This window comes from Martes martes (assembly GCF_963455335.1).
Source record: "Martes martes genome assembly, chromosome: 6".
In the NCBI taxonomy this organism is placed as follows: domain Eukaryota; kingdom Metazoa; phylum Chordata; class Mammalia; order Carnivora; family Mustelidae; genus Martes; species Martes martes.
The window spans coordinates 74,553,152-74,575,997 of NC_137893.1; the positions used below are offsets into that span (position 1 = coordinate 74,553,152).

A 22,846-nucleotide genomic window follows, 5' to 3' on the forward strand; every position below is an offset into this window, starting at 1 on the left:
AAAACAAACTACTTTTGACCTAAAAATCTAGGTCACAGTTCAAGTTCCAAAATAGATACTATATAATGCTAAGTTTTTCCCCAAATAATGTTATCAGTAAAGATACGGTCTATGGAGAACACGGTTCTCAAACAATTGTCCTAATTTCGCTTGTATTCACAAGTTTCAGAAAGCCAACTGTACAGCAGGATATAAAGATACTAAAGAGAAGTGGCTTACCTTCAATGGGTACCTGAATTCTCTTTAATAGCCACAGCTGAATTTCAGACTTATTATCCATTTGTGCGCCTTGGCAGCTGTTGTCCAGAGTAGATTCTGAAGAGGTGTCTAAAGACCCTTTATTCACATTTTCTTCTGTAGAAGACGCAAGTTGCAATGGGAGGGACACTCTGTCTTTCACCCAGGTTTTATCTGGCTCCTTACTGCCCTCAGTTGGGGGACTACCCACCTGGGGAAGAGAACTACTAAGGGTGATATCTATTCCCACTGGCTCAGTCTTTTTGGCATCACTTAATTCTGCCTTCTGCAAGTTTTCAGTTAACTGTGACCCTTCTTTGTTCTTATTAAGGTAATACTCAATGAGTTTAACTTTATCAAGATCTTCATGTATGTTCAGTGTGTTTTCCACCTGGCTTTCCGGGGAACCAGACTGCTTGTCCACCTCTGGCATTATATCTTGCTTCTCACAGGTTTCTAAATCTAGGGCCCCCTTCAGTTCAGCATCATTATCTCCTCCTGAAAAGTTCAGGGCTGGCTGCACCTGCATTTCTGTAGTAGAACCGATGATGTGGGACTTAGCCTTCCTTAGCTCTCTTGGGTCAAGAGAAAGGCACTCCTTTGAGGTGTCTCTTTTGTCCATTCCACTATCGGGTTGAGAAGAAAGTTCTTCCAAGTCCACAAAGTCATCATCTTCCCCTAAAAGGGAATTCTCTTTGGCTATAGATTCAAATGCAGCACGAGTGTCAGAAGGCTCCTTGCTGACCTTAGTCACTGTGGTAGATCCACTGGTTGCCTCTGTAGAAGATTCCAGTGTCTTTAACTTTCCTGACAGAGAGCTATCTGAGGGCTTCATGTATGTGTATTCTGTTGACTTCTCCAAAGGTCTTATTGATTTGGAATCTGAAGTGATGCTTCTCTCCCCATTCTGCTGCCGTTTTTCCTTGTTGAGAGACTTGAACTTACTGAAGGGGTTGATGTCTTTTTCTGAAGCCAAGTCTTCCCATTCTCCAGGCCTGTACAGAGGACAAAGATCCTGAGGTAGGTCACTGTCGGGGGAAAAATGGTGGGTGCACATGGAATGTTAAAAACAAAACCAAAAACAAAATGGAGGAAAGGCAAAAATTAAAATAAAACCCAACCAAAAACTAAAACATAAATATACAACAACTTAAATTTATGTTGAAATGATTTCAGAATAAGGAAATGAAATCAAGAAATTAACTTCAAAAATGAAACATAAATAAGTCACGTGAAGGGGTAAAACAAAGAACCATGAGAGCTGCATATCCTACTAGAAGGACATGAATGATTTTTGAAGTCATTTATGAACATGGAGATATCACCTACCAGATTTTTAATGATGAAACAATGTTTCTGATATTCATGAAGGAAAGGACCAAGGAAACGTTTTAGTACTATGACCTAAATTCTTTAAGTATTCAAAGCGGTTCCTTTTTATAAAATAGGATATAAACCAACTGCATTAATTCTGAATGGCTCATTGACTGAGTAGCTACTCATTTAATTGTTTTATAAATTACTAGCCCTGAACCCTAACTTTGAGTTTCAGCACTTGGACCTGATGTTTCCAATAACAGATTCCTTCTACTCCTGAGGGAGATGCAAGAATCTTTGTCCTCTGTATAGTGACTATACAGCACTTGCTCCATTTTACACTTTAAAATTTACAGAAAAGAAAATCAAGTAAGCTCTTATAATACTTAGGTTAAAATTCTTAACTTCTTGACTCATAACAACACCATTTTACTTTATGGCAATGGGCACCGGTTTATCAGCTGAAACATACTGTCCCTTAACAACAGATGCTTTTCTACCCAGATCTGAATGACACAAGAATATTGATTAGACATGTTTTCCAAAGTTTAAAACAAATGCTCAGGAAATATAATCTTTGAGCCTCGACTGGCATGACTTTGCATAACCTGTATTTTCACTTACCTTAGTACTGATATTGGGTTTAAACACAGATATATAAAGACCCTTTTTAAAAAGAACATTTTTAGATTTCAGAAATAATTTTGTTTTCTAAAAAGGCTAGATCACATTCGGGTACTACTTTATTACTCTGGCTGTCCAAAAACTAGGGCAAGAAAGCCACAAAGTACCAGGAAGTCCTCAGTTATAAGACTATCCCCCAGACTTATTTTATAAATCACAGGTGTGGAACATCCATGCTTTTTCCAACAGCAAATAAAAGCCTACATAATAGCTAGGCTCTGACAGATGCTTGAAAACCTTCTTTAGTTCGTAATTCATTGCAATTCAATAAGCATTTGTCGAGCCCCTACATGCCATATGCTAAACGATGATTCTGACAGAGTCTCTGCTCTGCAGGAACCTGCATGCCCAAGAATGTCCTACCCAACATTAGCATCCCGGGAGACGTGAAAGATGCTCCAATCCCAGAGTCAAATAAACTAGTATCATGTGTCCTAATTTCCATTTTAGGACCCCACATTTAATGTGGCACAGAAACTCGGCTCTTCACATGCTTGGTTAATAAGCCAAACTTTCTTCCATGAACATCCAAGACCCCATCTCATCTCTTCCTTCTCTGCCCAGTTGGCTCCCACGAACAGATGGGGCTGCTCTCTGCTCAGCCTCCTATATTACCCTGTCCACCCCTACCTTCCTCCTCATCTACCTAGTCCAAGTGGGGATTAATTTACCTGCTTTTTTGTGCTACAGCTGCCAAGCACTGTTGGGGCAAAGTACACAGTGGAGTCAACTGGCATGACTGTTAATGTTTTCTAGACTCAGCCAGACACCCAAGGGTGACCAGTAATCCCTCCAGTTGTCCCCTTCCTATTATCTGTCTGTGGCAGCTGGACTTACGAAATAGCCCACACACAAAATACAAAGCGTGAAGGGAGGATGAGGAGATCTTACACACACACACGCACACACACACACACTTAAAATGATTTGCATATTGCAGTCAGATCACTTGTACTTCTTGTTTCACCAGACAACTTCTAGCAATAATGAAATTTGAACCTATTTTTAACTTTTTTTTTTTTTTAAAGATTTTATTTATTTATTTGACAGACAGAGATCACAAGTAGGCAGAGAGGCAGGCAGAGAGGAGGAAGCAGGCTCCCTGCCGAGCAGAGAGCCCGATGCGAGGCTTGATCCCAGGACCTTGGGATCACGACCTGAGCCGAAGGCAGAGGCTTTAACCCACTGAGCCACCCAGGCGCCCCCCTATTTTTAACTTTTAAAGAATTGTTGGAGTGCTGAAGTCACTACTAATTTTATATCACACCGATCCCACTCGCACATTCTATTTTGCCCATTGGTACACAAACTGTTCTCTAGACTGAAAAATCTTCTTCACACACTCGCATCCAAGGCAGGAATCTGCACCATTCGGAAATAAACTGAACACAGTACGAGCCAATTCTTAACTCTTCCCTCTCCCTCCAGCTACAGCATTAACCCTGTACCCCAGGTCGTTAAACGCAGTCTCACAATGAGGGAAATCTTTCTGTAAAGACATACCTTCCTTTTTTATTATTAAAAAGAATCCTTAATGTCCTGAGCCAAGGATATGCCAGAGTTATGCCTCCATTAGAAGCCACCACTGGGCAAGAAATACCCTCCTGCCTGGCCATCCACTTCTAAACTGAACTATAGCTTTCTTCATTCGCATCTTCTTTCCTCTTGTCACAGAGAACCTAACGTTCATTCCTTAGTTCCAGAACCAATCCCTCACGTCCTCTTCTCTGCTGACTGAGACTCCAAGGTAGCTGGCCGCTCCCTCACAGAGGTCCACGTGGGACACTATGTGCCCTTCTGTGCACACGACACAATTATCACTTCTCCCCAGCTGTCTCTTGTGCCCAGTAGACTGCAGGCTCCTCAAGGGTGGAGGCCATGAGCCACTCCTCTTCATATCCTTGCCGCCCAAGAGCCATGCACTAAGATGAAGTAGAAACCTCAACTGCACGGACAACGAGAATCCCAGAACGATGAACAGGGTTTCCGAGATGAACGAAAGGTTCACGTAATAACAGCTTATACTTCGTAGGAATTACGCTATTTTCTAAGAGTCTGGGCGTATCAATACATTTAGTTCTTAAAACAGCCCTATAATCTGAAGAATACTATTCATTGCATTTAACAGATGAGAAAAGTGAGGCTCGGGACTGAGAAACCCGGGAAGGTCATGGAGCCATGAGTGGCAGAGCCAGAGCCACCCAGGCAGTGTTGCTCCAGACCTAGTCTTCAGGCAGAACTGCCTGGCCTGCCACACCGCCTCCTATGCTCTCACTTGGATACTTCTGGCAGAATTTAGAAGCTACTTCAGTGTTTGTGCTCTGTGCTAGCTTCAATGGCCTGGAGTCGGGTAAGGGCCGGGGGAGGGGGGTCAGGCCCCAAGGACTGTGAGGGTCCAGGGATTCCTGCTGGTATAAACCCCTAAGGACTGTGTGTCTGGGTTAGTTCTCCAACTACCTTCCCTTCTTTTACTAAGTCCCAGAGCCTAGCTTACCCTGCACAATTAGGACCCACTGCTTTTCCTCAACCTTCCTATCACTGAGGGTTTCTAAAGATTTTTACCTCTAGCAGACACAGAGAAATAGAAACGCTAACAAAGTGACAGTAAGAATCCAACCATCCCTCTAAATGAAACAATTCCCTGAGCTGTCTTAACGCTCTTTCTCTTTTTTTCATGGGGGAGCTTCCTTCTCTCTCTCTCTCTCCTTTTTTAATCAAAAAGGGCAAAATAATCAAGCCTAAGGTAATATTCACCTACTTTTCAGAGACAAACAGACCAGTATTCCTCCCTCTTCACACCACGGAGGGTGGTCTGGCTACAGAGGCAGTGGCCTCCACGCTGTCCATGCCAAGCTCGCTCCATGCAGGATTAAGGGAGAACGTGAGGTGGGAAGACTGCCTATCCTAGAATTTGAATGAGAAGAACCTAACTCTGCTCGACAACTAAATGGAGAGGAAAACACTATTCTCTGATTGGACCTGACTAGCATTTTTTTCAGAAAAACTTCATTTCTTCTTTCCTTAATTCATAAAGAATATGCATTGTTTCTCAGAAAAAAAAGAAAAAGAAATGCCATTTTAATGCGCTGGCGTTTTTGTTTTTCTCCTTTCATTTGTGTATGTTCAACCTTTCCCTTTATCTCCATTTCCTCTCATTTGTCTATTTTTTTAAAAAACTTTACTGCACCCATCCTCCGCCCTCGGATTCGCCTCTGCACAATCTCTCATTCCTGCCAATGCCCTCACTTTTTACTTGCATGTAATTCTCCAAACACCTGAGGTTCGTCTATTTGTTTGGTAAACAAAGAAATCTTTCTTACGATGGCAGGGCATCTTTGATCTTCATGTGGGAAATGTCATTGTAGAGAGCAATGGAAACCACCTCTTCCATGGGGCAAATGAGGCCATACTCCTCGCAACCATTCTCAATGACCAGGGGATCAGACTTGTGAGGGTCAAACATGATGTTGTTAGGAGTAACAATCATGACGCCTCCGACCACCCCCTGCAGGAGAAAGGGACAGGACAGAATCATTACTGGCAGAAAGGCAACCACCACAACCACTTTAATGAACTCCTGTTGCCTTTTGGTTGACTCTGGGGAAGCATGGTTATCTGATGTGACAGTCGTGTCCCCTTTCAGAGGGCTAGGACAACAGGCTGCAGGAATGTGACCTTGGGTACTGTGTGGGGAGGCTGAGAAAACAGAGCTGCCCCCTTGTTGTCATCAACTGAGCCTAGTTCTGGCATAGCCCAGCCACAGCACAACCGTGGTGGAACCTTGGCTGTAATGCCTCACACGCCACGGTTCCCTGTAGAATAGAAGGGGCTGTTCCAAGTGCTTTCCCACTTGAGAATTCACTCAGCACACATTCCCCACGCGTCCAACAAGTGCATGGTACTGGGCTCAGGAAGCATCTGTCTCAGAGCCGTGGTGCCAAATGAGAGTCCTAATAGTTTTCTCTAAAATGTTTAGAAAGGCCACTTTCAGCAAAATTGGACACAAATTAGAATATGAAATTTTTGCAGCCAGAGATAAACACAACTGAACTGTGGAAGTTAATGGCCAAACCCAGTAATTCAGTGGGAACTTCTGTCTGAAGCTTGGTCAGTTTACTTTTATCTCAGAGGCAGCAGGATACACAGGACGCCCTATAGGGAGACCATTTATCTTCATACTCTTAATAAGTACTGATTCAGCTTTGTGAAGAATTCTGCATTTCATAATGTATTTTTTTTTAAGATTTTATTTATTTATTTGACAGAGAGAGAGATATCACAAGTAGGCAGAGAGGCAGGCAGTGAGAAAGGAAAGCAGGCTCCTCACTGAGCAGAGAGCCCAATGCAGGGCTCGATCCCAGGACCGTGAGATCATGACCTGAGCCCAAAGCAGAGGCTTAACCCACAGAACCATCCAGGAGCCCAAGTGAATTCAAGCATCACTTATTCTTGGTTTCAAAAGCTATAAATGCATATTAATAATGTATTTTCCGACCACTTGGAACCTGGCATGAAGTCTCTACTACGAACATAGGAATTCACTTTGTATCAACATGACCCTTTCTTCAGAGGCTCACTAGAAGTTGGATTTGCTTTCTAAAACACACCAACAATCAAAAAACCACACATCACAGACATTATTTTTAACACCAGCATCTCCAGCAGCAAATGGGTTGAGAATCTCACATTTTCCAGGTTAGGTGCTAAGATCTTTACAGGGACCATTCCTTTTAATTACCACTGCCCCCAAGATTAAATTTTATTATTGATCCTATTTTATAGATGAGGAAAATGGAAGCTTGGGCAACTCTAATACCACGCTTGTGGTCTCAGAGCTAGTGGGTAGCAGAACTGGATTTTAAATTCACCGAGTCTAACTCCAGTCTTTGCTATCAAGCGTGTACTATATTGGCTCCCTAGCATTGGATGGGCCAAGAACTGAAAGAGGAAATGATAAATCCAAGGTCACAAGGAATCACATAATAAGTAAAATGCCAGGCATCCAACAGGTGAAAACAAACGGACACTTATGAAATCTTACGATGAAACTCTGGGAAAGATATTTTAATGTCTTGAGTAATCTGGAACCTACTTTATTTTTCCATGGAGTCCAAGGGAAGGAAACAAATTACACTGCCATATACCTTTCCATCGGTGAAGTATCGGCAATTCATTTTGAGAAATTTTACCACGCCTGGCTCATCTTCTTCAGAAGTGGATGATAAGACTCTTTCAATGGGTTTTAAGGCCTTTCTTGCTAAGTCAGCATCCTTGAAGAAAGCAAAAATCCCCAAAATCAAATAGAAGCACTGTTTAAACAGATTATTCATATAAATCAAGCCACATAAGTTTCCTGTAAGGAACCTGTTTCTATTTAACATGAACATGAAAAAGAGGCAAATATCCTTTGTCCTTCAAAAATTATCACAAATACAGTAAGTATCCAAATAGCATTAAGGTTTAAACAACAACACGAGCATATGTATGAAACCGTAAAAACAGCTCATCGAATGTTTTTAGAAAATAACCTAAATGAAGGAACTCATATTTGACTCAGGGCTCAAGTTCTCTAGAGAAGGGAGTAAAAGCCACACAAACAAACGATCAGTCTCAGTGAGAGTTTAACTTCATACTTTTACATAAACGAGGTGTGCATTTTTGCCTCTGAGATCTTAAATGTGAACAGGTTTCTTTTTAATGGGAATGCATTCTCTCAACTAACAACAAATCCTTATCCCCACCCCTCTGGGGGCATTTCAGATGAAAACCTGTGAAAAACAACATGTAAAATTCTACAACTCAAAAAATGTGTTTGATAAATATGTCAGCTCACACAGGACATACATACAGGCAGCTTATCATATTCTGCATCTGATGATGAAGGAGAGACAGTAGCACCAGGACTGGATGATGATAACCTTAAGGTACTGGAAGGAAAGTTGGCATCTGGCACAAAAAGGACCTGCAAATGGGAAAGAAAAGCTGAGGATGAAGAATCAGGCAGGCACACACTAGGCAGTGTTTAGAACTGTTGCTCTCTGCACAGTATCATGCTAAGTACATGGCTAAGACCTGGCTGGCCTTTGCAAAATGCCTAAGTACTTTGGGGACTTCTAGACTAATCCAGGAAACAATGCTCTACAATAGGAATGTGTGTAGTGCAAAAGGTATGGGACATACCTACAGACACTGCAGGAGCTCACAGAAGAGGAGAACAAGGTGGGTGAGCACCCTGGGCAGGTTGTAGATAGCAAGTGGGCCCAAGTGAAACTTTGAGCAGTATGGGAGATTTAAATAGGGAGGAAAGAAGCTTCCAGGGAAGGGTACTAATAGTACCAGGGAAGAAAGAGAGAGTAGCATGCGTGCTTCTAAACGTAACACCTGCATCAGGAAGAAATGGAACAAATCCACACTTGCTAATTCTAAGCAGGCCCTGAGTGCTAACATATTAAGACCATTGTAGAGTAAGTCGTACAAGGTAATTATCAATAACCTCAATACTTTCTCTTCTATCACTGTCAGCTTATCAAAAAACAAGTATTAAAATCTCCCAAATTGTACAAAATAGCCTCCTTTTGCAAAATGTACTGGTTCCTGAAATGTCATTATGATCTTGTCATTCAGCACACTTATAATGAGACATGTGACATTCTGGCATATATCATATACGGTATTAAAATGATGACTTCTGTTACAAAACATAATTAGCACTAATCATGTAACAACTGCTCAACAGTGTTTGTAATTCACTCTTTCCCATCTTGTCTCTGCTCTAACTTTAGTTATTCAAATCTCTCTTCAATCTAGGAAAAATGTGAGGCAACAACAAAAGATACTTAATGATAAAGATAGGGAAACCAACATCAGGAAGAAATAAGATGAAGACTAATTACTACTGAAACTACGTGCTCCAAGATTACCGCTCATTGAGGGGTGAGCCATTAAACAGGTTCTCAGTTTCCAAATAACCAATGCAAAGGGATGGACATCATTAGTCAACAGAATTCAACTACCATAAGATAAAAACCAGTTTCTCTTGAGTATTTTCTCATTACGTCTCATAAAGAGTGTCCCAGGCTGAACTACTTGTCTTTGATGACACAGCGATAGTTAATACAGTAACCAGTTCTGGAGGACTGTCCTTTACAACATCTTCAATGTGAGTGAGTGGCAAATGCCAAAGTGTAGAGTTCCATGAGAGCAACTTACAGAGGCCTATAATTACACGGTCTTGGTAGACAGCTCTTCTACTTACCTTACGTATCTAGACCAGAGGAATGAAGAGATGACATTTCTTCCAAGCAATTCTCCATGAATATTTTTTTGTATCTGAGCTCTTGACAAGTGTTAGGCAACACAGGTTAAGAGTCTACTGTCTGGCCTGTTCTAAATGTCCAAAGAGATAATTTCTGTGTTTACACAGTTTGTTGCAGTGCAAATAGAGGTGACCATTGGATGTTGGGAAGCTCAGTAGGAACACCTGCTACCTTACATGGAAATGAGCCTGGAACTCTGGCAGGGGTAAAGGTTGCCTACTGACTTCAGAAAATAATGCTAGGTCTGCTCCAACACACAGGCAAATGGGGGATATGAGGTCATCACGTTCTTTACTGTAAAACAAGCCTGTCATCATTTTAGCTTAGAAATTTTTGTAAGCGTGTGTAGCAAAGCCACCCAGTGAAAATAAAAAAAACTTAAACCATGTCTCTGCAAGGGAACTTCTGAGTGTGTTCAAGATAAACTACTTGAAAAAGTACACTCTTTTTCCTGAAATTTGATGTAAGTATCCAAACTAACAGCCAAACTCAGGACCTTCTAAAAAAATTTTTATGCCTCAGTTATTTAAGGTTTGTCTGCTATTGGTTTTGGTCTTTTAAACTATAAAAGGTCTACAGTAAGATTTTTGTTCAGTAAGTTACAGATTCCTTTGAAAATCACCTCTTACATGTACTCACCCAGTCCGACCAGTTTCCTTTCCTACCTCATGGTGACCATCAAATTGGTCTCTAGATGGGTGAGTCTCAACTTTTTTTGGAATCAGAGCAGATAAAACCAGCTTTGAGTTATGAGACATACTGAGATGAAAGGAATACCTACCCTTTCAGGCACTAAGACAAAAAATTATCTACAGTTTTTTAAATCCCCTCAATTTCACTCTTCTTGATTTCTTACCTTCGTTAGCAAAATCCTCATTACAGCTGGGTCCTGGGACAGCCAACAGCATGTAACTGTATAGTTATATGAGGGGCTAGACAGTATAGCAAAGGCTATCATAGAAAACACATCAGAGATATTGTGTCCCCCCATTTCAGGGATTAGAAAACTGAGGTCCCAAAAAGGAAGGGACTTGACCATCTCAAACAGCTACCATAAGGCCAGTCAGAAATAAAGCTTTAGGGCTCCTATTTTGGGTATTTTTGCCATTACAATCTGCATATTAAAACAGTCCTTTTACTTCCAATTGGCTATGTTTATGGACATAGTTAAAAAATAAGGAATCACTTTAAATTTTATTTCTGCATTCTACTGAGTATAGTCTTTAGCCTTGAATTAGTAAATATACACCCAGGTTCTCTACTATAGGTCAGTGATATGTAGCAGCACTCCAGATTATAAGAAACCCCAAGAAGGACAAATCTACTATTAATTTTCCTAGACATAAATTTTCATTAATTTTTAAAGAGTTTTAAATGCATATTTCCCCTCAGTTACCCAGTATTGGTAGTATGCTAATTTCTCTTTTAAATACTAAATACGAAAGCACCAAAAGTACTAAAGAGTAAATACCAAATACTAAATAGTAAAGGCACCATATACAAACTGACCAACTTAGGTCCTACTGGCTTCATATGGGGCCCTTGTACTTAAAAGTAGTAGTATCTATTCTGAAAGAAATCAAATGTCACTATCATATAGAGGGGCAGAAAGATGTTCAAGTAAGTCAGCAATGAAACCAGCAGGTGCTCATGGCAAGTAGACAGTTCTAAGGATGGGAAGGGAAACTTGGCCTCAGTTAGGACCTGCCAAAGACTAGGTCACTTATATTAATTGGCTAAATGTAGTTTTAAAGTAGAAATACAAGAATATCTTATTAAATATGTGGAAGGTACTAAAAGAATTTGATGGTTTAACTGACAGTGGCAAAATTACACAATTAGTCAGTTTCATTTGGTTTAATAAATAAAGCATTAAAAACCCGGGGAAAAATTCGTGTAGCTTTTACTTGATAGTCCTACTGAATTTCTCTGCTTTGGGCTGACTGACCATTTTTTTCGGGTATCAAATCAAGACAAAAATGACAAAATTCTATCTTATTTATTTATTTAGTTATTTTAAGTAGGTTCCATGTTCCGTGTGAAGCCCATTGCAGGGCTTGAACTCATGACCCCTGAAATCAAGACCTGAGCTGAGATCAAGAGTTGGATGCTTCATTGACAGAGTTACCCTGGTACCCCAAAATTCTGCCCAATTTAAAATCAAATGAAGGTCATTATGTATCCCAGGAGTAGAATAAACTGAAATTTGCACTTCTAAATTAAACATTCTAGGAACATTTGAGTTACATTCTACAGAAGAAAAAGTCAAATTTAACTTCTCTTGCTGCCACAGGGAACATCCACAACATACACTAATGATTAAGTAAACTGTGCTAATCATTTTCAAATGCAAAATGAGGAACACAGTTCCTCAGTTCCAGAATGCTTTTAGAGTTCTTGATCCAAGGGAAAGTTGGGACCAATGCACATTATCACCAATGTGGATCCTGTGACACTAACAGCGAAGCATTAAAAATGGCATTAACGACAAATGCAAAATTCCTAAAAAGTAATATCCAATAAGAAAAGAATTACCTGGCCTGGAACAATAGTGTGTGTGAAAAGTTTATTCAGTTCCACTAATTTATTGGGAGTGATGTTAAACTTCAGGGCTATGGAGTTTAGGGTGTCCTGGCTTCCAGCCTAGAATAATCAGACAAACAAGATTCAAAATATAAAGCAAAAACAAAAACAAAAAAACCCAAAAACCTTTCCTTGTAGTAGCCAACATTCATCTCTTTGCAATACGCGTGAATGAAAGTAGTTCTAGCCAGACATATCCTGAAAAAGAAAGTGAGTAGAGTCTCAAGTCTTAATGAAACCACCGAAGAGCGAGGTCTTAAATCAGTTCATTTCTGGGCTTCCTTATCTTCAAATTTCAGTGTCCACTAATTAGATTTCTAAACCTACTTTGGCACAACTTCCTGTATGGAGTAGAAGTCCATGAGATACAATACAAAACTGTAAGTAGAGAAGAAATAAAGCACGCACACCGTACCCACCCAAAAGGGAAGTCAGGGCTACTTTCTCTATTCTCAATGTTGTCTCTTGCCAGTCTCTTCGCTGCTCTAAAGGCTCCTAGAGGGTGCCCAGTTAATGGCTGATTTCCCCAGTGTCAGCACAGTGCCCAACACACAGAAGGTACTCAAACATTTGACAAATGAATACAATGGAAGGCAAAGAAATGGGAAAGAAATTCAGATTAGCTACCCATCACTGTTCATCATTAAAATGACAACTTCTCATGGTCAGCCAATTAAGGTTGTCTAAATCTGTGAAACCTGTGATACATGCCCCAGATGGAGGTTTCTTTCCTTTGCTAATAGGGGAGAAACGGGCCTAAAGACGGCAATGAGATGATGGGAAACTTCACAGTAAATAGCTCCACCCAAAAAAGTCTGCTGCCTCTGGGCAGGTCAATATCCCAAACTCCCTGTCTAGGGTCACTGGATGGAACTTGTTAGTGGGATGCCACTCTGGTGTGTGTCACTAAGAAGTTCCCATCTACAGTCCCGGGTCAAGACCCGTGGCTGTACTGATACGCAAAACTGGCTCCCCCAGGTAAACCCTGAATGAGGCAGCAATGTGAGGCAGGGATGGGAGGTCGTGGACCAGGGAAGATGCAGATGTAGAATGAAACTCATCACCAGTCTCAGCATCAAAAACCCCCTAACCAGATGAATGGTCTCAGACTAATCAAATTCACAGTTATAAATGACACCAGAATGACCTTGAAGCATTTCTGGAACAAGACAGTATTTTTAAAAAGTCATTGAAAATTTAATAACATATGCCCCTACTTCTACCCTGGGCAAAACCAGCCTTACAAAGAGTGTAAAAAAAAATGTTTTAAAGTATGTATTATTTTTTCAATATTAGATATTTATATAATATATTCAAATCTAGGAGTGTTCCGGGTATAGGAGTCAGTACAAGACACACTGAGAATGGAAATTAGAGCCAGACTGTTGGATCTGAATTGTGAATCTGCGACTTACTAGCTGTGTGACCTTGGGTCACTTGCTTTTAACTTTTCTGTGCTTCAGTTTCTTTCTCCATCAAAAAGATAATTGCAATTCCTACTTCATAGCACTTACTTCATGCCAAGTGATCAAAAAATTTGCTTCATATTTTTAAGAAAACACCTGTAGAATATACTGGTTAGGGAGTTCAAGGAAGGAGAAAAACATTAACAATCTGGAGTTATTACATAAGGATAAGACATAAATAGAGAAGCAAGCCATAGACCCTAGGACAGACACTGGAATCATTAAATGTTGAAAACTAAACGGATGCAAAAAACCCAAAAAACAAATGAACAAACAGACAGACAAAACCAAAACTGAACAGATGTTTGAACAACCACAGCTCTGGAGCAAAATAAGCAATCCAGTAAGTGGTTCTCATGGTTCTCTAAACACGAAGTTATGAATCACCTTTTATTTCCAATGACAAGTACAAAAAATAACTTGCCAAGTAAAACCAATCTCATAACCTGTCAATCAAACAGGAAGGCATGGCTGCATTACGAATCTGATCCCTTGTTTCTGTAAGTAACATGGGCGTTGCCGTGTGTCCTCGCTGCAGCAGTTAGTATATACTTTGTGAAGCATCTCCTGGCCATTAACACGTCTCATTTCTTTGGGGGGCTTGGGAATGATACTGCTGGATACACATGGCTTTGGACTTAATACCGTTACTAATGATATATAATCCAACACTTCTTGAGTACCTACTAGGAGGTTAGGCACTGTGCAAGGTGTTATGGGAATCAAAAACATACTGTAGACCATGGCAAAGTGAAATTAAAAAATCACCTCAAATCCCTTCTGGAAAGGCCTAGTCCTCTAACCCCCAGGAAGATGCCTGGACACGTTCACAGAACACCGAACATGAAATGCCTGTGCCAGGCTCTCCCGTGTGACTCTAGAAGGGCTTGGAGAGAACTTAGCATTCCAGAAGAAATGCCAGGGAAGGATCAGGTCTCGCTGCTCGCCTTATAGAGAGCCTGGCACAGCATACGAGTAATGAGTAGAAAATACATACACACGAGAAAATCACAACCAGGCAATGGCGACAGCACTTAACTCCTTGTTAGCAGTCAGAGAACACGCCTCAACCATGCTCCTTCAAAGTGAATTAAAATAAATCTAGACCCGAGTGTTCACTTTGTAGCAGAGCTGGGATAAATGCACGCAGCTCCTGGACTCCAGGACTTCATGCTGCAGGAGAGAGAGGCGTACATGGCACATACCGTGGAGGTACAGGAATGGACACATGCACAGCATTATTCATCTCCTGATTCAACAATATGGAAGCCTACACCTTGCAAGCCCCAGAAAAACAATGGTGACCAAAGAGGGGTCTTTCCCCATGGGTCCATGAATTAAGGCACAAGACAGACATTAAAATAATCATCACGGGGCACCGGGTGGCTCAGTCGTTGAGCGTCTGCCTTCAGCTCAGGTCATGATCCCAGGGTCCTAGGATTGAGCCCCATACTGGGCTCCCGGCTCAGCAGGAAGCCTGCGTCTCCCTCTCCCACTCCCCCTGCTTCTGTTCCTGCCTTCGCTGTCTCTCAAATAAATAAATAAAATCTTTTTAAAAAATAAAATAAAATAACAATCGCATTAGTGAATCAGTAAACTGAGATAAATTTTGTAAAGGAACATGAATCTATGAGAGGTAAAATGAAGGGATCTGGCTGAACGGTCACAGGGATAAGAATGAACATGGAGAGTCATGGGAAGAAGATGTCAAGGACGAAGTTCCGATTGTAGAAATGGGTGGCTGATGGAGCCATTGCTTCTTGAAAAAAATACCAAGCCCGGAGATCTAAATGGATATGATAAGCAGGCAAGTGACTCTCGTTATGGAACTCAGAAGGCATGGATGGGATGAGACCTAAAGTTGGCCATTGCTGGCACAGCAAAGATAATGCAAGTTACAGGTTTACATGACATTGTCTAGAGAGAGAATATGGAGGGAAGAAAAATGACCTAGAACAGGTCTTAAGAAGCTTCATTAATTAATGGGCACACAAGAGGAATGCAGCTAAGGGACAGGATGTGTCGTGGGGAAACATCACGTAAATCCAGTGGTATTAACAAATGTTCATACCTCCTGTTTATACTTACAGTATATTCCATAGTACCATGGGGCTTCTGAACCACCATCTTCTTCTCTTTTTTATCATGTGTTTTGTTTTGATTGTCATCTGAAGAATAAAATATGTACAAATGAATAATTTCATTTTCAGGGATCGAGGGTAGGGTAATCTACAGTACATTAAAACCCACTTTCAAGGGGCCTCTGGGTGGCTCAGTTGGTTGGGCTACTGCCTTCAGCTCGGGTCATGATCCTGGAGTCCCGGGATCAAGTCCCGCGTCAGGCTCCCTGCTCTGTGGAGAGTCTGCTTCTCCCTCTGACCCTCACCCCCCAATGGTTTCCTCTCATTCTCTCTCAAATAAATAAATAAATAAATAATAAAATCTTTAAAAATAAATAAAACCCACTCAGGATGTCTGGCTGGCTCAGTCAGTAGAGCATGAGACTCTGTTCTCAGGGTTGAGAGTTCAATCCCCACACTGGGTATAGATATTATTTAAAAACTAAATCTTCAAAAAAAAACAAAACAAAACAAAAAAACACTTTCAAACTGACTGAAAAAAAAAAAAAAGACACAACTAGAAAAATGGACTACAGGCACAAATAGACCATACTCTTAAAAAAAAAATACTATTCATCAATGAACACTTGAATAAATGATTTATGTTAACTATAATCAAATAGTACAAATAACAACGAGGCAATGTTTTATAGTTATTAATGTAATGGTTTAAATGATAATATATAATGATACCATTAAACTAGTATACTTATGATATACATGAGGCATCATGTAAATCAATATCATCCTTTCATGTTTTGTTTTTTCATTATAAAGTATAATTAAAATAACACTGAATCAACAGTTACTCAATTATTACTCAATGCTCACCATACAATGTTATTACACTATTACTGATTATATTCCTTATGTTGTACTTTTCATTTCTGTTACTTATTTATCTTATACCTGGAAGTTTGTACCTCTTAATCCCTTTCAACTATTTCACCCATCCTCCCTACCTCCCCTCTGGCAACTACTGATTTGTTCTCTGTATTTAAGAGTCTGTTTAATTTGTTCATTTGTTTTTTAAGATTCCACATATAAGTGGAATCATATGGTATTTGTTTTTCTCTGTCTGATTTACTGCACTTAGCATAATACCCTCTAGGTCTATCCATGTTGTCACAAACGGCAAGATTGCATTACTTTTTGTGGCTGAGTAATATTACACACACACACACACACACACACACACACACACAGTGTGTGTGTGTGTGTGTGTGTGTGTGTGTGTGTGTGAGACACAGCCACATCTTTAACCATTCATCTATCAGTGGATACTTGGGCTGCTTCCATATCTTGGCTATTATAAATAGTGCTACAATGTATCTTTTTGACTTCATGTTTTCATTTTCTTTGAGTAAATACTCAGTAATGGGAATTACTGGATCTGGTATTTCTACTTTTAATTTCTTGAGGAAGCTCCATACTGTTTTCCACAGTGGTTGCACCAATTTACATTCCCACCAACAGCGCACAAGGATTTCCAGCCCTTTCAGAAAGCGATTTGTCAATATGTACCAACAGCCATAGAAATGTTCATTCTTTGATTCAGTAATCTTTCCCTTAGGGATTTATCCTAAGCAAAAAATCCAAAGAGGAAAACCACCATATATTGTAACATACGGTTTGTGCAGTATTATTTATAATACTGAAAATCTGGGAAGACCGATATGCCCAACAACATATTGTAAGTTGGGCCACAGACTTTGCCATTTTTATAGGTCAAAATAGGTCAACCTAAGGTTTAGCAGCTGCATTATGATTTAAATGAATTCTCATGGTTAAATACATCCTTATATAATCAGCCCAGATATTGAAAACCAGAGAGACATACTGCAAAGGATAACAATTTAAGTGACAAAGAAATATACAACTGAATTAACGACATGAAAAGATGCTCTAACCTGCATGTGATCAGAAAAATGCAAACTAAGATGAGGTATCATTTCCCAGCTATGAGCATGACAAAAATCAGAAAGTTGGATAATTTTAGTGTCGGCGGAGATGTGAACTGCTAGTAGAAATGTAAGCTGGTATAACCATTACAACAAATTAAATCTGTACAGCCCTTATGACTCAGCAATCTGACAGACATACATCCTCTCCCAGGAGGTATATACTTTATAGGTATCAGAAAGTCACTTGCTGGAGGATATACCGAACAGCCTCATCGGTGGCAGCAGGAAGCTGGAGGGTAAGCAAAATTTAGTAGAAATGCTCTGGAATTCTAGGCAGTAATTAGAAATAACAAGCCAGAAGTATACACTGTCGTGTGTTTACATCAGAGAAAAAGAAGGGGATCTACAGAACAATACCATGAGGTGTATTTCAAACAGAGGCACACAAAGAAAGTACACATTTTTCAAGGTCACGTCCAAATACAAGTCTACACACCAAACACAGCAGGATGTGTGCAGTAGGGAGAGAAATGGGAGGGGGGGATGAGGATACAAGGAAATTAATAAATAAATAACGAGGAGCCCAGCTCGGCCGGTGATGATATGCCATGAACTAAGAAAATTAGCTCTGTGCTCTACATCAGGGGTCCTACAATGTCCCACAGTACACGTGGATCGCGGATCAACAAGATCACTGCATCCACATGACAAATAGGAGTGTACTGAGAACTGGAAGGTAGCACAGCAACATGAAAGAATTAATTCATGTGGTACTGATCTGCCTTTTAAATATTTCCTTTATATTAATATTAAAAACCAAGAAAAAAGGAAGAGGTGCTGTCATTAGAGTTCCTTTCCAGTCATTTCTATGTTCAATCGGATCCTTTTATAGAACCAAAGAGACTCTGGAAATTCCTCCAGACTATAAAGAAAGTGACCCCCCTACCCTCAGGTGGCCACATGTAAATTACTTCAGGAAGATGAGACAGACAGTGTTTTCTTAGATCTCCAGATCTCTAGATTCTGTAGGTAGGGAGAATTTACACAGCCCGATGAAAAACCCAATCACAGTACTTTATGACTCTTACGATCTGGTATTCCATCCTTTTAATATGTCAGCTCTACTCTCTGGTCCACACTCCTGCCCTTCTCTTGTCACTACAAACAGCTGTCACTGTAGCTGCTCTTGCTTTCAGAACAGGCCCTTCCCACTCTTTTGTAAGCACTTCCCATTTCTAGAACCTATCCTCTTCCCATCTGTGGCAGCTTCCAGTCCACGCCTGCACATCAACTGTGCATAATTATTTCTGGTCCCAGTGGATCACTGCTGGGCACCAAACCATGAGTTTCCATACTGCTCAGCTGCAAAACAAAAACAGGTGCTTGTTGAACCTTTCAGGATAAAGCGAACTTGTATACCTGTATTAGTACAAAAATTACTTTTCCTTTGTCACAGGTGGGTAGGCCAGAAAAATGTCAAACATAGTAACATTATAAATAAAGGAGGAGAAAAAGCCTTCCCTCCAGAATCCAAGACTTTGAAACTCTTGAGGTAAGGACCATGATGTCTACCCATCTTTGGATGTCTTGTGCCTTAATATGATACCCAGAATGTATGATTGAACGAACTTCCCAGTACAGGTCAATGAGCCTGACAAGTTAGATTACTGGCAACATCGTCACTGACAGAACATTGCACCAAGAATATCATATGAACCTATCAAAGCCACAAGCCATTTTTACAACTGACTCAATACAGACATCAAAGAACTGTCTGATTCCAAGGACCTAATTCAATTATCTTCACAATGTAATAGCACAAGGCAGGGTGTCTGGGTGGCTCAGTCAGCCTTCAGCCCAGGTCACAAACTCAAGAGACCTGGGATCCAGTCCCGCATGGGGCTCCCTGCTCAGTGGGTTGTCTGCTTCTCCCTCTGCTCCTCACCCTGCTCATGCTCTCTCTCTCTCTTTCAAGTAACCTTTTTCTTTTTATAACAGCACAGGGTGAAGGTTCATACTGCTTCCTAGGGTTTTGGGGGGGGGGGGAAGGTTAAGTTTTAAAGATGGCCAGTACGTGTCTCTGTAAGTGAAGGCCTGCGTACCTTACCTAGACAGGCTCTGCAGCACATAGCCCATGAAGCCCGGGAGAGGTTTCTGGCCCTAAGGAGAGTTGAGAAGGGACAGCAGTGGCCTTGGGCAAGGACTACTCGGCCTCGAGGCAGGATGGGGCTCCATCTCCTGTGTTTCTGGGGAGGGTCCATGACCACCTATAAGGACGGAGGACTCTCCCATTGTCAGTGTCACGTCCAGCGTCAGCCTCCTCAGACCCTTATATCTACACACATTCGGACCCTCCCCTGCTCAGGAGAACCTGGAGCCAATGATGGAATAGTATTTACTGCTGGAGGGGAGACCTGGCCAGATGTTCGTCAGAAACTATGAGAGCACAGCGGCCGAACCTCCGGCCTGCCCCGCCTCAGGAAAAAAAGTCTTCAGAGGCCGCGTTCTGGAGCCTAGTAAGGAAGAACTGTGACAAAATTGACAGGACCCCTAGACGAGAGAAATGCAGGCCCCTAGCCCATCCCATCTCATTTCTCATAAATTGCAGATGTGGGGCTACCTGCCTGGCCTCCGGTCCTGCCTCCTCTCTCCCACCCCAGAGGAGCACCAGGAGTGTCCCCAACACAAGGCTCCCGGCCCATGCATCTGAGATTCTAGACATAAGCTTCTTTTCTTTTTTTTTTTTTTTTAAAGATTTCATTTATTTATTTGTCAGAGAGAGGGTGAGTTAGAGAGAGAGAGCACACACAAGCAGGCAGAGTGGCAGAGGCAGCAAGAGAAGCAGGCCCCTCGCCGAGCAAGGAGCCCGATGCAAGACTCAATCCCAGGACCCCGGGATCACGACCTGAGCCGAAGGCAGCGGCCCAACCAGAGCCACCCAGGCGTCCCTAGACACAAGTTTCTTGAAAGTAGACTCCTCTCTCCCCGAGCACTGGGGCTAAACGCAGTGGGCATTCAGGAGACTGTCCAGGGCCCACAGGAGCACGAAGGCTGGATGTGAAGCAATCCTTTGCAGCTGTGGTCTGTGAAGTCTTGGATGGGGTTACAGCTGCTGCAGGAATGCATTCTTAGAGGATCTGAGGTTTGAGGGCAGACCCTAAGGAAAGCTTAGACGTGGGGAGTGGAGAGAACGGCGGCTCCTGGGAGTGGGGAGTAAAAGTGGGGAGCACACATGGAGAAAAGTTACAGGAAGATCATGCTGACAGCGTTTAACACTGCCGCTGCCGCACAGAGGAGGAGAAATGAACACCTGCAAATGGATCCCTGGGAGGCCACACAGTTCCTGCCGTGAAAACTGGAAAGATTGCAAGACAGGTGGTGTTAACCCTCTCGGTAAAGCAGGGAGAAGGCCTTTGGCTAAAGTGAAACGGGTCACAGACAGGCTTGGGAGCTTAAGGGATTGTGAAATTTGGATGAATTACTAAGGTTTCAACGACACATGATGACTGAAAGCAGCAGGAAGGCCTCCCGGCAGGGGGAGGGGGTCTAAGTGACGGGCCAGGTGTGGAGGAAGCAAACCCCATGCTGCCATAGCCACCTGGGGGGTGTCAGGCACGCACACAGGGCAGCGAAGCAAGGGCAGTGGCAGGTGAGGAGCCCTGAGACGCTGCAGCAAGGAGAGTGGCCTGACGTCTTCCTGTCCTATTGCTACTCTATTATCGCAAATGTAGTGCCTCCGCATTCAAAATAAACACAAATTTAGTAGGTTCCAAGTCTGACATGGGTCTCAGTGGGCTAAAATCAGTGTCTGGAGGTCCCAGGGAAAGACTAATTTCCTTGCTTCCTCCAACTCCTACAAGCAGGCTGCTTTTGTTGGCTCAAGGTCCCTTTCTCCACCTGCCCAGCAACACCCAGCAGAGTCCTCCCACGTGCCACTTCTCTGGCTCCCCTTCTGCTGCTCTCTCACTTTTAAAGACCCTTGGCTTTATACTGGGCACACCTGGATAATCCAGGATGCCTCCTTAAGGTCAGCTGATTAAGGGACCTTAATTCCATCTATAACTTTAACGTGACTTTGTTGTGTAACCTAGCAGGTTTTGGAAATTAGGACACATACCTGCCTACCACAGGTGGAGAACAGTTTTATAAGAAAAGATAAGGGCACCTTTATCAGTTAGTGAAGCGTCTGTCTTCAGCTCAGGTCATGATCCTAGGGTCCTGGGATCGAGCCCCACACTGGGCTCCCTGCTCAGCGGGAAGCCTGGTTGTCCTTCTCCCACACACCACCTCCCCCACCGGCTTGTGTTCCCCCTCTCGCTGTGTCTGTCACAGCGAGAATAAATAAATAAACTCTTTTAAAAATAAAAAAAAATTAAATATAGGAAAAGATAAGAGGCTCAAATTCAAAGAGGGAATTTTTGGGGATTCAAGTAGTGATCTGAGCTGTGAGTGCGCTGGGGGATGGGTAGGGGATGTTAAGGAATGCAGCACTGGCTAGATGTTCTGGTTCTGAGAAAAAAAAACACCCAAGAATAAGGCAATACCAATGTCATTCAAACCTGAGCATCTGTCACAGACCACTGGAGATGGGGTGAAGTCAGGACAACAGACATTGTTCACTACTGTCCTTGAAAACAGAGACAAAAGACAACTGTGAATTCCCTGGATCTTGATTCCATAATCTCTGTATAGATACAGGAAAGACAAAAAAGACAGTATGTAGCCTTTTTTTCTGCTATCAATTATCTGAATAAGCAGAAACAGAATGTGAAAAGTATCAGGGCCAATCCTGTACTGGCCTTACACTTAATCGGTGTGGGGGTGTCCTCTCCTCTTACTCTTCTTGAGCAATCCATTCTCCCCCTTCCTTCCGTCTCCATCATAAGACCATCTGAATGGGGTACATGAGCTGACAGCATAGGACCCACAAGAACTTGTCTAAAGAGGGAGGACAGTTTTCCATGGCATCCAAATGAGATGAATTTGTAGAGGCAAAAACTGTCTCTTGTCTCTCCAGATCTTTCTATGAAAGGGGCACCCTGATTGACAAGCAGAAGAATCTACTTCCAATGACAGGCATATCTCTATCCTAGGAACTGATGCATTTGGCTGTGACAGTTTGATGATATTAACCATAAAATCAAGTCATATGCCATCTCCCTTATGTCACTAAACATTTTTCTGATCACGGTTTGGTTTGGGGGTCAAAATGAGCTGAG

At 41.8% G+C, this 22,846-nt stretch overlaps 1 protein-coding gene across 3 annotated transcripts in view; it reads right to left on the reverse strand.

Moving 5' to 3' along the window:
- NCOA7 (nuclear receptor coactivator 7) overlaps positions 1 to 22,846 on the reverse strand; it is a gene marked incomplete at its 5' end in the record, with an annotated part of 156,783 nt that overhangs the window by 42,826 nt on the left and 91,111 nt on the right. For 2 of the 3 annotated variants that reach the window (XM_080805533.1, XM_080805532.1), the window contains 6 exons: positions 220 to 1,265; positions 5,559 to 5,743; positions 7,383 to 7,508; positions 8,087 to 8,200; positions 12,090 to 12,197; positions 15,692 to 15,771. In XM_080805533.1, the coding sequence (XP_080661659.1) occupies positions 220 to 1,265; positions 5,559 to 5,743; positions 7,383 to 7,508; positions 8,087 to 8,200; positions 12,090 to 12,197; positions 15,692 to 15,771 (1,659 nt within the window). The remainder of the gene's footprint in view (positions 1 to 219; positions 1,266 to 5,558; positions 5,744 to 7,382; positions 7,509 to 8,086; positions 8,201 to 12,089; positions 12,198 to 15,691; positions 15,772 to 22,846) is intronic. The other variant, XM_080805534.1, reaches the window with a different exon arrangement.